Source organism: Chiloscyllium plagiosum, unplaced genomic scaffold, assembly GCF_037043375.1.
Source record: "Chiloscyllium plagiosum isolate Xiang-an unplaced genomic scaffold, Cpla_swu_hap1 HiC_scaffold_24, whole genome shotgun sequence".
NCBI lineage: Eukaryota > Metazoa > Chordata > Chondrichthyes > Orectolobiformes > Hemiscylliidae > Chiloscyllium > Chiloscyllium plagiosum.
This window is the reverse complement of record NW_028270162.1, coordinates 9,422,581-9,435,970: the sequence shown is the minus strand read 5'-3', so window position 1 is coordinate 9,435,970 and position 13,390 is coordinate 9,422,581. Positions and strand designations below refer to the sequence as shown.

General features: G+C 41.3%; 1 protein-coding gene across 9 annotated transcripts in view; it reads right to left on the bottom strand.

Moving 5' to 3' along the window:
* arvcfb (ARVCF delta catenin family member b) overlaps positions 1–13,390 on the bottom strand; it is a 322,810-nt gene that overhangs the window by 186,157 nt on the left and 123,263 nt on the right. For 4 of the 9 annotated variants that reach the window (XM_043715402.2, XM_043715409.2, XM_043715407.2 and 1 more), the window contains exon 3: positions 12,735–12,984. The exons of the other annotated variants lie outside the window; for them this stretch is intronic. In XM_043715402.2, coding sequence (XP_043571337.2) covers positions 12,735–12,944 — 210 coding nt within the window. In that variant the 5' untranslated portion in view covers positions 12,945–12,984. The remainder of the gene's footprint in view (positions 1–12,734; positions 12,985–13,390) is intronic. 9 annotated transcript variants of the gene reach the window in all.

The following is a 13,390-nucleotide window of genomic DNA, read 5'->3' as shown; positions in this document are numbered from 1 at the left end:
GGGTCGGTGTGGACTGGTTGGGCCGAAGGGCTGTTTCCACACTCTAGAGAATCTAATCTAAAAAACTTGTCTTGTTCAAGCATTTGGTCAGCATACCTAATACCTTTTTGTGGTTCATACTTTAAAGCTGCTTGGGATGATTCATTAAGTTGAAGATCCTCAGCAGATTTTCAGCGACATAACGGTCTCAGCTTTATAACATGCAACTGAGTATAACGTTATAATAATGACACTGGTGCTCCAAAAAAATTAACTGTTTTAACACAATGACACATCCAAAGGCATTTCACAGGAGCATAAGATGAATTAACACAGGAAGTATCCTATGTAATAGGTAGCCTGAATATTTTCACTAAACATGTTTATTTTTTGCTTAATACGGAAAATAATTGAAATTAATGAAGTAGACATTACACTTAAAACATCAGTCTTTAAAAGTTAAACGGTTACCAGAATTAAATTCAAATACACAAGAAACAAAGTCAGAAATAGTTCAAATGAATTTTGCATTTGCACTGCAAAATATAAGCACCCAGTTTGTGCAATGAAATGATCTTTCTTCAACAGGCAAAGTTGTTTTGACTACATCATAGGTGAAAATAATTTTACATACAAGTCAGACATAAACCAAGACTAAAGAATTAGTCATGTCAGTAACAACTTCAAAACATGTTCACTTTATTTTCTTCACTCAACTGATGTGGATTCATTATGTAGACAAACAAAATATTACATTTATTTTTCTCCAACTTCACTGTTCAATTGCATACCAGACTGAATTTGATTACCAGACTTATTTCTGAGATGCCAAGTTTGTTGTGAGAGGGGAGATTGGGTTGACTAGGATGATGTTCACTGGACTTAGAATAATGACTGGGAATCTCTGAAAATTAAAATACTAACAAAGGCCGGACTGACTGGTTGCAGGGATAATGTCTCCCCGGGCGATGAATCCAAAACAAGAGGCCAGTCTCAGGATTCATGACAGGCCATTTCAGAGGGAAATAAGAGATTCCTTCACTGGAGGCTGGTAAACTTATGGAATTTTCTTCCATAAAAGGCTGGTGAAGCCAAGTTGCTGATTTTTAAGAAATATATTTCTGGAGGCAAAGGGTGTCAAGGATTACCAGGAGAATGATATTGACAGAAATTACCACGAACCTACTGAATACCAGAGTAAACTCAATACATCAAATAGTTAACTCCTGCTTAGATTCTACACCATCTACAATAGGTAATAAATTCAGAGGGACCACAGCAGGGAAAACCCAACTTTCTACTTATATGATGGGGTAGGTATTTGCAGTACATAATCAAAGTATTGTAGAGATGCTGGAAATCTGAAATTAAAACAGAATCCTGGAAATATTCAGATCTGACAGCATTCGTGGAGGGAAAAGGTTAAATTTCAGGTCAATGATCTTTCATCAGAATTGTTCTAGTGGAAAGCTACTGATCTGAAATGTTCACTCTGCTTTTGCCTCTCTCTGTAAATGCAGCCAGATCTGAGCATCTACAGCATATTCTGCTCGTGTTTGGAGGGGAATTATGAGACTTAATTAAATGGGCTGATTTGCACACCTTAAGAAATAAGCACAACTCTATCTGGGAACTTAAGCCTTCCACGCTTGATCAGTGGGTCATTTTCTTTTAAAATATGAAGCTCTGTAAAAATGTAAAGTATTGACAAATACAGATTGACAAATAAAGACAAAATGTTCAACAGGGCAGATGTGGCTATGTTGGTTATTGCATGAAGTTGTTGTGTAATGTAACTGCTAAATAATTGGCCTGTTCATTTAGTATGTTCGTGAAGAAGAATGTTAGGTGAAAGGACTTACAGACCAAACAGTTGTTATGCTGTACAATTAGTTACTAAATTGTCAATTCAATGCAATTCCCATTTTCTTCTTACTGGGATGTTCGTGACACTGGCAAAGTCAGCAGCATTTGTTGCCTTCGAGATGGTGGTGGTGGTGAGGTAAGCCACTTTCTTGATTGAAATAGTTGTTTTGGAGCAAGTACAACTACAGTATTGTTGGGAAAGGAGATCCAGGATTCTGATGCAGCAAAAAGGAAATGGCAGCGTTCATCATTTAAAGATTGCAAATAAGACAAAGTCAAAGCTAGTCTGGCACTCAATAGAACAAAAACGCAAGAAACTAAACTTTTAAAAAATATAACGTTAGAAGAGTGATTTTGCTATTGAACTGATTTACTAAATTATCAGACCATCTTAAAGAATTACAATGAAAATCAGCTTAAAATAATCAGTCATGTTCACGGGATAATCTTATTTGCATGTATTGGAAGCTACATATATTCATACACAGTACAAGATAGACAAAAGAAATTTTTCCACATAATGGACCATTTGAGAAAACTGCTATGATAATTGCCAATCCCCATGGCAACATCTTGACTTGAATCCACCTTCCTGATCTCAGTTTCTTTAGTCAACAACGAATAGTTTGCAACTTTGACTGCACCTTCATACCAACCAGGGTTTAACTAATCAGCACTATGTTACTATAGCATATAAATTGGTTAGTTTTTTCTTGAAACTGATCAGATGAGTGAAAGATGAAAAGCTTTGAAATATCTGTTTGATAATGCTCAACTTCTGTCCAATCAAGAAATTATACAACCAAACGTGCAGTAGCAGTCAAATTACGACAATTCTAAACCAGGAGAAACATTTGGAGGCAAGGCAATCACAAGCAATACTTGCATACACCTTGTCACTAGGTCCCAGCAAGAGATGAAGATATGGAATAAAAAAGTTGAGCAAGTAGATTTGAAGAAACAGATTAGTATCTTTAGAAGCTTTTCAAAAAAAAAAAGAGGAAAGGTTCAGTTTTTGTTGGGTTCTAAGATGCAGGACAGAAGAAATTTGTGGCTCAAACAGCTGCTCCTTTGAGGTATTTTAGGTGTTGGAGGTGATTTCCTTGAATTCCAGGAGCAGCGATTACTGTTTTATAAGCTGTTGCATGAGACAGAGCACGCACGAAACAGCTCGAGAGCAAGAAAATTGACAGAGCAGTGAATCTCTGGACATCAGGGGGCATTTAGGAAAACAAACAGTGAACTTCACAACTGATCTTGGAGGGACCTGTTTGGGTGAGGACACAGCACAAAAACGGACATGTAGCCTCGCTGTAAATCTACAATAGGGAGTACAGTGGGTTCTTTCTTGATTAGGCGTTTTATTGAGATCGCTTGATTAATTTTTAAAAATATAAGTCATAAGTATTAAGTTAGCCTGGAGCAGTATTATTTAGAGCAATAAGACAGTGCTATTTTCTGGGTCTGTAGATTGTGAAGGAGCAAAAATGGCCTTTAGTAGAGTGATACGCTCTTCTTGCTGGATGTGGGAGTTTTGAGAGAGTTTACGTGTTACCAAGGATTATATCAGCAATAAATGTCTTTGGTTGAGAATCCTATCAGGGAACCCAGGGAAATTGTGAGGAAAGAGATCAATCGGAGACTGGTACAGTTGAGAAAAGAAGCAAGTCAAACAGTCAGAGCAAGCAGGAACAAAGAAGAAAACAAACAGGACTGATAAATTAAACTGCACTTACTTCAATGCCAGAGGCCTAACAGGAAAGGCAGATAACTCAGGGCATAGTTAGGAACATGGGACTGGAACATCATAGCAATTACAGAAACATGGCTCAAGGACTGGCAGCTTAAATGTTCCAGGATACATAAACTTTAGGAAGGATATTGGGGGGTCGGCGCCAGAGAGGAGGGGTGGCGTTTTTGGTAAGGGATAGCATTACAGCTGTACTGAGGGAGGATATTCCCAGAAATATATCCAGGGAGGCTATTTGGGTGGAGCTGAGAAATAGGAAAGGGATGATCACCTTAATGGGATGGTATTATAGACCCCATTTAGCCAGCGGGAAATTGAGAAACAAACTTGTTTCAGCTATCTCAGCTATCTCTAAGAAAAAGAGGGTGGTTATGGTAGGCGATATTAACTTTGGAAACAGACTGGGACTGCCATAGTGTTAAGGGTTTAGATAGAGAGGAATTTGTTAAGTGTGTACAAGAAAATTTTCTGATTCAGTACGTGAATATACCTACCAGAGAAGGTGCAAAACTTGACCTATTCTTGGGAAGTAAGGCAAGGCAGGTATCTGAGGTGTCAGGTGGGGGAGGACTTTGGGGCCGGACTTTGGGGCCAGCGACCATAATTGTATTAGTTTTAAAATAGTGACGGAAAAGGATAGACCAGATCTAAAAATTGAAGTGCTAAATTGGAAGGCAGGCCAATTTTGACGGCATTAGGCAAGAACTTTCAAAAGCTGTTTGAGGGGCAAATGTTCACAGATAAAGGACAGCTGGAAAATGGGATGCCTTCTGAAATAAGATAATGAGAGTCCAGAGACACGATATTCCTGTTAGGGTGAAAGGAAAGGCTGGCAGGTGTAGGGAATGCTGGATGACAAGAGAAATTGAAGGTTTGGTTAAGAAAACAAAGGTAGCATGTGTCAGTTGTCGATAGGAGAAATCGAGTGAATCCTTAGAAGAATATAAAGGCAGTAGGAGTGTACTTGACAGAAGTCAGGATGGCAAAATGGGGACATAGAACATTACAGCACAGAACAGGCCCTTTGGCCCTCGAGTTGCACCAACCTGTGAACTATTCTCAGCTCGTCCCCCATTAGATAGCGTTGACAAATAGAGTTAAGGAGAGTCCAAAGGGTTTTCACAAACACATTAAGGACAAAAAGGGTACCTAGGGAGAGAATACGGTCACTTAAAGATCAGCAAGGCAGCCTTTGTGTGGAACCACAGGAGATGGGGAGATACTAAACGAGTAGTTTGCATCAGTGTTTACTGTGGAGAAGGAGATGGAAGATATCGAATGCAGGGATATGATGGTGACACCTTGAAAAATGTCCGTATTACTGAGGTGGTGATGGGTGTCTTGAAACACAAAAGGTGGATAAATCCCCAAGACCTAATCAGGTGTACCCTAGAACTCTATGGGAAGCTAGGGAAGTGATTGCTGGTCCCCTTGAGATATTTGTATCATCGATAGTCACAGGTGAAATGCCGAAAGACTGGAGGTTGGCTAACGTGGTGCCACTATTCAAGAAGGGTGGCAAGGACAAGCCAGGGAACTACAGACCGATGAGCTCCTTGAAAGAGTCGTAGGTAAATAGGATAGTGAACGCGGCATTAGGTATGTTTTCCTTTATTGGTCAGAGTATTGAGAACAGCAGTTGAGAAGTCATAATTTGACTGTGCAAGATGTTGGTTCGGTCACTTTTGGAATATTGCGTGCAATTCTCGTCTCCTTCCTACCAGAAGGATGTTGTGAAACTTAAAAGGGTTCAGAAAAGATTTATAGGGATGTTGCCAGGGTTAGAGGATTTGAGCTAGAGGGAGAGATTGAATAGATTAGATTGGAGTAGATGCTGAACAGTGTGGAAACAGGCCATTTGGCCCAAGTCCACACCAACTCTCCAAAAGGTAACCCACCCAGACCCATTCCCCTACCCTATATTTACCCCTGACTAATGCACCTAACATTATGGGCAATTTAGCATTATCAATTCACCCGACCTGCACATTATTGGACCACAAGAGGAAACCAGAGCACCCAGAGAAAACCCATGCAGACACAGTGAGAATATGCAAACTCTATACAAACAGTTGCCAGAGGCTGGAATTGAACCAGAGTCCCTGGCGTTGTGAGGCAGCAGGGCTAACCACTGAGCCACATGGAGATAAGGAGACATTTCTACACCCAAAGAGTTGGAAATGTGTTGCTGGTGAAGCGCAGCAGGTCAGGCAGCATCTAGAGAACAGGAGAATCGACGTTTCGGGCATCAGCCCTTCCTCAGGAGATTCCTGAGGAAGAGCTGATGCCCGAAACGTCGATTCTCCTGTTCCCTAGATGCTGCCTGACCTGCTGCGCTTCTCCAGCAACACATTTCCATCTCTGATCTCCAGCATCTGCAGACCTCATTTTCTCTACACCCAAAGAGTGGTGAGCATGTGGAATTCATTACTTCAGGAAGTAGCTGATGCCAAAACACTGAAGATATTCAAAAGACAATTAGATATTGCATTTGGGATGAATGGGACCAAAGGTTACGGGGAGAAAGCAGGATTAGGCTATTGAATTTGATGATCAACCATGATCGTGATGAATAGTGGAACTGGCTCAAAGAGCTGAATGGCCTCCTCCTGCTCCTTTCTTCTATGTTTCTACATTTCATTTACTCAATTGCAAGACACAGCTGAAAGACAATTCATCATGCTCAACTCCTGTCATCAACTTTCTATTAGACAGATTTTTATATCTGAACATATGGCTATAATAAGGTGCATCATATACAAACAGCAATTCTGTCAAAGACTAGTAATATATTTATGTCCCTTCACAGTCTATTCAATTAAGGGAAGCACTTCGGTCGCTTCTACTTAAGTGGTCTTCAGTTTTCGTATAGTTCACCTCTTATATTTTGTGCTATCTTAAATTGCTCATTAAGTTTAAAAAGATCATAGGTGTCAATACAGAAAGTATACAGTGAAGCACAATTACAGAAACAAAATTATACTGGAGAAGGTAGCATTAAATCAGATCTTTATCCCCATGTTAAGTAAACACTGACAAACATAAAAGAAAGAGGGCTTTAAAAATCTATTTGCAGCAGCAATAATGAACAATTTTAACAAAGGGGATCCTGTGGACATGATTTATTTGGATTTCCAGAAAGCCTTTGACAAGGTGCCTCACAGGAGTCTGCAAATTAAGATCCATGGTGTTAGGAACAAGGTACTGGCATGGATAGGATTGGCTGACTGGCAGAAGCCAGAGAGTACGTTTAAGGGGGTATTTTTCAGAATGGCAGCAGTAGCTGATGGAGTTCCACAGGGGTCTGTGTTGGGAACACTATTATGCATTAACAATCTGGACAAATGAACTGAGGGCATTGTTGCCACTGTTGCAGGTGACACAAAGATAGTGGGAGGGACAAAGTGTTGAGGAAATGGGGAAGCTGTAGAAGATTTACATATACTAGGTGAGTGGGCAAAGAAGTGGCAGATGGAAAAAAACGTGGCAAAGTGTGAGATCATGCATTTTGGTATAAATGGGAAAAAGCTTTGGAAATCTGAGGCACAAAGCGACTAAAGACCCTAGTTCAGGATTCTCTTAAAGTTAACATGCAAGTTCAGTTCGCAGTTGTTGACATTCATTTCAAGAGGGCTAGAAAACAAGAACAGAGATGTACTGATGAAGCTGTATAAGACTCTGGATTTGGAATATTGTTAGTGTTTGGAATATCTTGAGCAGTTTTTGGGCCCCATATCCAAGGAAAGAAATGCTCAAGTTGGAGGGGGCCCACAAGTAGTTTACAGGAACAATTATAAGAATGAGGGGCCTGTCATATTGAGATTCTTACATGCTTGATACAATTGCAATACACCAACTTCTGTGAACAGCCACGATTTATTTCAGCAAGTACAAGCGTTTGGAGGATCACTTACCACTCTTCGCGATGCTTGCAGAGAGTGTCAAGCGAGGTTCTCTGAAGAAGGGAACCATCCTCCCTTTATACAGGGTTTTACATCACAGTCAGTCATGCATGCAAGACACAATCCCTGTCACTCCCCCATAGTCACATGCCACACAAAAACAATATGAAGCGATTAGATCATTTTCACAAACAATGTGTGATTAGGTTATTCCCTAAACTGTAGCATTTACAGAGTATGATTAGATTGTCACATCCAGCCTGCAAGACAGAAAAACATATCGTCTGGGATATCCAATTTCTTACATTTCAGCAGAGCAAATTAAACCTTTGACATCTCATTTCCTCCTTTTATCTTTTCCATGATAACTAACTAAATGGGGCTGAAAAAGGCACTACCAGCTTATAAGAATCTGGCAGCCAGTATTTAATTTATCGACACACAACATACAATTTTTATAAAAACAAGAATTATTGGCCCATGCAGCAGATAGGATGCCCAAGATCCTCCCACATGGAAAAAAAGTGTTCGCCAGTAAAGTTCTTAAATCCACAGTCCTTAGGTGACCACGCCACCTCCTCAAAGTTGAGAGTAAATGAGCCAGCTATCCAAATTCTCCTTCAGTAATGTCCAACCTGAAAACAAAATTCAGTCTGGCAGGGGTCAGTTCTGTTGCGTACATTGGATAGGGAGCCCAGGCCTCTGGTGATGCAGGGATCAGTGCTGTTCCTGCAAGGTCATGAGGTCCTGTGCAATGAAGTGTGCTCCCAAGGTAGGGTGCATATTTGTGGGGTTAGGTGTAGCCATCAATTTGCTTCTGGCCATCTTAGTGATCACCTTTGCAAATTCCAGTTGGAGAGTCTGAGGATTTTCTGGATCAAATTGAATGCCGTTTAATGCATTCTTTGCTGCTTCTGCTCCTGCTCTGCTGTCAAATGTAACAAAGCCAACTGGCTATTTTGATGTTAGCTTGATCAGTGAACCTTCATAGCCCTTAAATGGTCAAAAGAGAAGGCAAAGCTCACACAGTTTAATATCCATAGGAAGATCAGTGACAAAAAGCATACAGACCTCTTCACCGTTGTTAGCTTCGTCACTTTTCATGTTCATGACTGGGGAACTGACTGAATCTGTTGCGTCCCCCTACATTGGGCAGGTGATTTTGGTGCTGGGCAAGCAGGAGGGGTCACCAGAATGGATGCCCTACATTCTGGGGTCAATTGTCTATCAGAAGCGCTGAGCAAGGTCCCCAGGAATGTGACTTGATGCTGAGTGTGCAATGGGTAATACTTCCAGGGGGATGGGTAAGTGGAGGGAGACTTGGATCAAATTATGGAGGCACAGCGGTGGTCCGAAGGCATGCTTTACTTGTGAATGGAGAAACTTTAGAGACAATGTTAGCTGCTGAAAGTATCTTTGTATTGCCTCTCCCATAACAATTAAGTCTACGTAGATGGATGGGTCAATGACGCATCCCAAGGGATCCTACTGGGTCAGCCATAAAATTATTTCTGCTGTTGACAATCCAGTGGTCAAGTGTGGGACGATCCTCATGTGATACAGGGCTAAAGGCAATACCTTCAACCAGTTGAGGCCTGTTTTAGGCATCAACTTAGTTTGGCTTTAAGAATCTCGCTTGCCCTTTACCACTGTTTCTGCCGCCTCAGGGTGATAAGTACAACGGAATTTCTGCTGGATATGCAGCAGCTCACATAGCTCTTTGTTGATTTTCCCTACAAAGTTGGGGGCCATTGTCTGAACTAAACTGTTGAGGTACTCCAAACCTCGGTATGATCTGTCAGGAATAATTTTACCACCATTGAGGCTTTATGATTAATGGTCGGAAAGGTTTCAATCCATCTGCTAAATACATCAATAATAACCAGACAATACTTATAATGTACATGCGGCAATTCAATAAAATCAAGGTGAATACACTCAAATGGGCCACCTGGCAAGGGTGTGTTCCCTGTTATATACCGCACTCCTTGACTGTCAATATTTTGCTGACATGTTAGGTATGATCTGACACACTTTTGGACCGCCTCTGCCAGTTGGGAGTGCTACCAGGTACGTAACATTACATTACTCATCCCCTCCTTGCCAAGGTGGGTATCAGTATGAAGACAGTCAATAAGCATTGATAACAAAGCATCAGGTATACATACTCGGCCAACTGGAGTGATCCAGAGGCGAACACCCATGCGTTTTTCTGGGTTGGGGCTTCCTCCTGTAAACACTGCAGAGTGACAATGTCTGATATGCCCATCGTTTGAGGCAGGTGATCGATTTAATGCCTGCTGGTTCACAGAGGACACAAAAGAATTGAAGTACGTTGCAGCGTCTTTGATGTCCATATTGTCCATTACATGGACAACACGTTTGATTATGGTCAATTGCTTAGGGAGGAGGATGGCTTTGAGGAGATTTTGGACATGTAGTGAGTTCTCAATTGGTGCTCCTGAGAAGGTCAGAAAACCACGATGTGACCATAGTCGAAACATTTTTGAAACATTATTGGCAGACTAGACATGTCAGGAGGTACTTCCATTGTATTCCCACTCGATAGTCCGGCCTCTCCTTTCTCAATTTCTCTACTCTTTTTCCTCTACTCTTATCATAATTCCATTTTTTAAAAGAAATGTCTCAACTTCTTAACTTATCTGTATATACAAGTTCATTGTCCTCTGTCTCCATACCCACTTCAGGGTCCTGACCTTTGCGTGGGGATTTCCCCTCTTAACAAGGCAGGGTGATTGAAACAGACACAGTTATGCTTTATCTTATGAACTACATTCGGGGCCTTAAATCCCACTATTAGAGGACTCTAACCTCCCTGGGACAAACTTGTCAGCATACAAGTGCGTAGGTTATCTCAGAGATTCTGTCTCTGCACAGTCCTAGGGGATGAGGGGGTCGACTGAGTGATAGGTTAGTGAGAGAAATCAAGATAAATCTTAGCTAGTGGGCCCATCTGTATCATGTAGGCGATCACTTATTAAGTCCGCCTAGAAGGCCCACAGATGTTGGAATCCCACTCTCATCACTAAATGTTAAGGCTCCCTTCTTGAGATTCCTACACGCTTGATGCAACTGCAATATGCCAACTTCTGTGAACAGCCACAATTTATTTCAGCAAATACAAGATTTTGGAGGATCACTTAAGCATCACAGAGAGTGTTGCAAAGTGTGTCAAGCGAGGCTCTTTGAACAAGGGAACCGTCCTCCCTTTGTACAGGGTTTTACATCACAGTCAGTCATGCATGCAACACACAGCCCTCGCCACTCCCCCATAGTCACATGCCACCCAAAAACATGTAAAGTTATTAGATTATTTCCGTAAACAGTGTGTGATTAGGTTATTCCTTAAACGGCAGCATTTACAGAATATGATTAGATTGTCACATCCTGCCTGCAAGACAGAAAAACACACTATCTGGGACATCCAATTTCTTACATGTCAGCAGAACAAATTACCTTTTTAACAGCTCAATATGAGGAGTGGTGGATGACTCAAAGCCTGTACTCAGTGGAGTTTAGAGGGATGAGGGGGAGATCTGATAGAAAAACTTACAGAATACTGACAGACCTGGATAGTGTGGACTGGAAAAGATGTTGCCATTAGTTGGAGAGACTAAGACCTGGGACCACAACCTCACTGTGAAGAGATGACCCTTCAAAACGGAGATGAGGAGGTTAACCTATGGAAATCATTGCCACAGAAAGCTGTGGAGGCCAAGTATTGACTATATTTAGGACAGAGAAAGACAGGTTTGAGACCATTAAGGGGAATAAACATTATAGGAATGGGGTTGAGAAACATATCAGCCATGGCTAAATGGCAGCGCAGTCTCAAAGGGCTGTGTGGCCTAATTCTCCTTCCATATCTTACAGGATTAAGTGAGAAGGCATTGGAGATATTGACTGGCTTGGAAGTGGACAAATCTCCAGGTCCGGATAAGTTGCATCGCAGGCCATTGTGGGAGTTGAGGGAGGAAATTTCAGTCAATAAATGTGGAACTGGAAAAGCACTGCAGGTCAGGCAGCATCTGAAAAGCAGGAAATTCAATGTTTTGGGCACAAGCCCTTCATTACGAACGTGGGACGGGGGGAAAGGGGGCTGAGGAGGGTGCAGGCGAAGTGAAGGCAATAGGTAGATGCAAATGGGCAGTGATTATGCTAGGTCGGAGGGGAGGGTGGAACAGATACGTGGCAAAGATGATGGATAGGTCGGACAGTTCAACAAGGCAGTGCCGAGTTGGAGGCTTGGATCTGGGATGAAGCTGGGGAGATCAGGAAACGAGTGAAGTCGATGCTGATGCCATGTGGTTGAAGGGTCCCAAGGCGGACAAATGTGGAACTTAAACAAAATTACAACAGCCATGGGCCCATCTTCTCAAAGTTATCCCTTGCCAGAGGCATAGTGACCCATAAATTAAGCACTCGATCAATCGCTTCTCTGTAATTAGACAGCAGCCTAGTCCTCTGGGACTTTCACGCTTCTGCTCTGACAGGCCTCCATTCTCACAGCTCTCATGGGGCTGTTTTCCCTTGAACGTCAGAGGCAGAGGGAACGTCAGAGGTTTATAAAATCATGAGGGGCATGGATAGGGCATGGTTGGGATATCAAATTGGGATATCTGATCAGCATGGACGAGTTGGACTGAAGGGTTTGTTTCCATGCTGTACATCTGACTCTATGGTCAACATTTAGTGTAAAGTATCAGCACACCACTTGGTTGTAAGTACACCTGTAACTAATTTAAAATGTCAGAGTCAAGAATCTTTTCCTGTAGTGGCAGAAAATAAGTTAGTTTTGGAAATAATTTATTGGTGGACAACAAACATGCCATCAAGAAATTCTGAAGCCAAACACAATGGACTTAGATTTGACACAAATTGCTCATAACTCATCGACACAACTATCTACTGCTCTGCAAATGTGCTCACTGAAACAACCAAGTTCACGAAGAGCCGACAAATACGCTTACCCAAAATAACATCACACTTCATAGTACCATAGCAAGCCCAGACTATTTTCACGTTATATTGGCCATCTCGATAATCAGAGGTTTAATGCTTAGTTCTAACAGTGTCTGCCATTCAAATTGCACATTCTGACTTAACAAAGAAAATGCTGTGAAGTGACAACAGTTCGAGTACATGGATTTGTTTGGACTAACTGGCACAAAGTAATACATAAACATTTGTCCAGTTGAAAGTAAAAGGTAAATTACCTGTAAAACTAGCTGCTGCCATGCAAATGACTCATTGTTGTCCATGTTGGATATACTCGATCTTTCTGAGGGAACAGTGACACGTTCAAGTTGCATGGAAACATTGCGACGCTCTTCCTCAAGCGCTCTGGTCAACTTTTCAAACCGGGCCTCCTGTTCTTTAACTGAAGCTAGAATGCTAGCAGCAGATCTTACATCATAATCATCCATAATCCTGCAGAGGTTCTTGCCTGGTGGCTAATCAGGCAACCTTTAGGGTCAAGGGTTAGAGATTAGTAGAGATTAGTAAAAGCTGTTTTTAAGAGATTAGGAAATTCAGACAGATCATTTATACAAGATTAATAAAAACAAATGTTAGGTTTGGTTTAATTTTAAATTTTCTGAAGTTAATCATGTGATTTCTCCTGAAGTTACAAAGGATATTTAAAAAGCACATCTACAGCAGTATGCAGAATTAGAAGGCTTCAGAAGGAAAACAATGATTTAGAGCAAAGGAATAACAAACAGGTGAAGCATTCAAGTTATAAAAACAAATTTTATACAAGTATTAAGGCAAGGAACAAAGATACAAAAGTTAAAGACAGATCTAAAAGAGTGGAAGAATAACATTAAAGCCACTTGTTCTAAAATTTACCAGCGAGGAAAACCTAATCAAT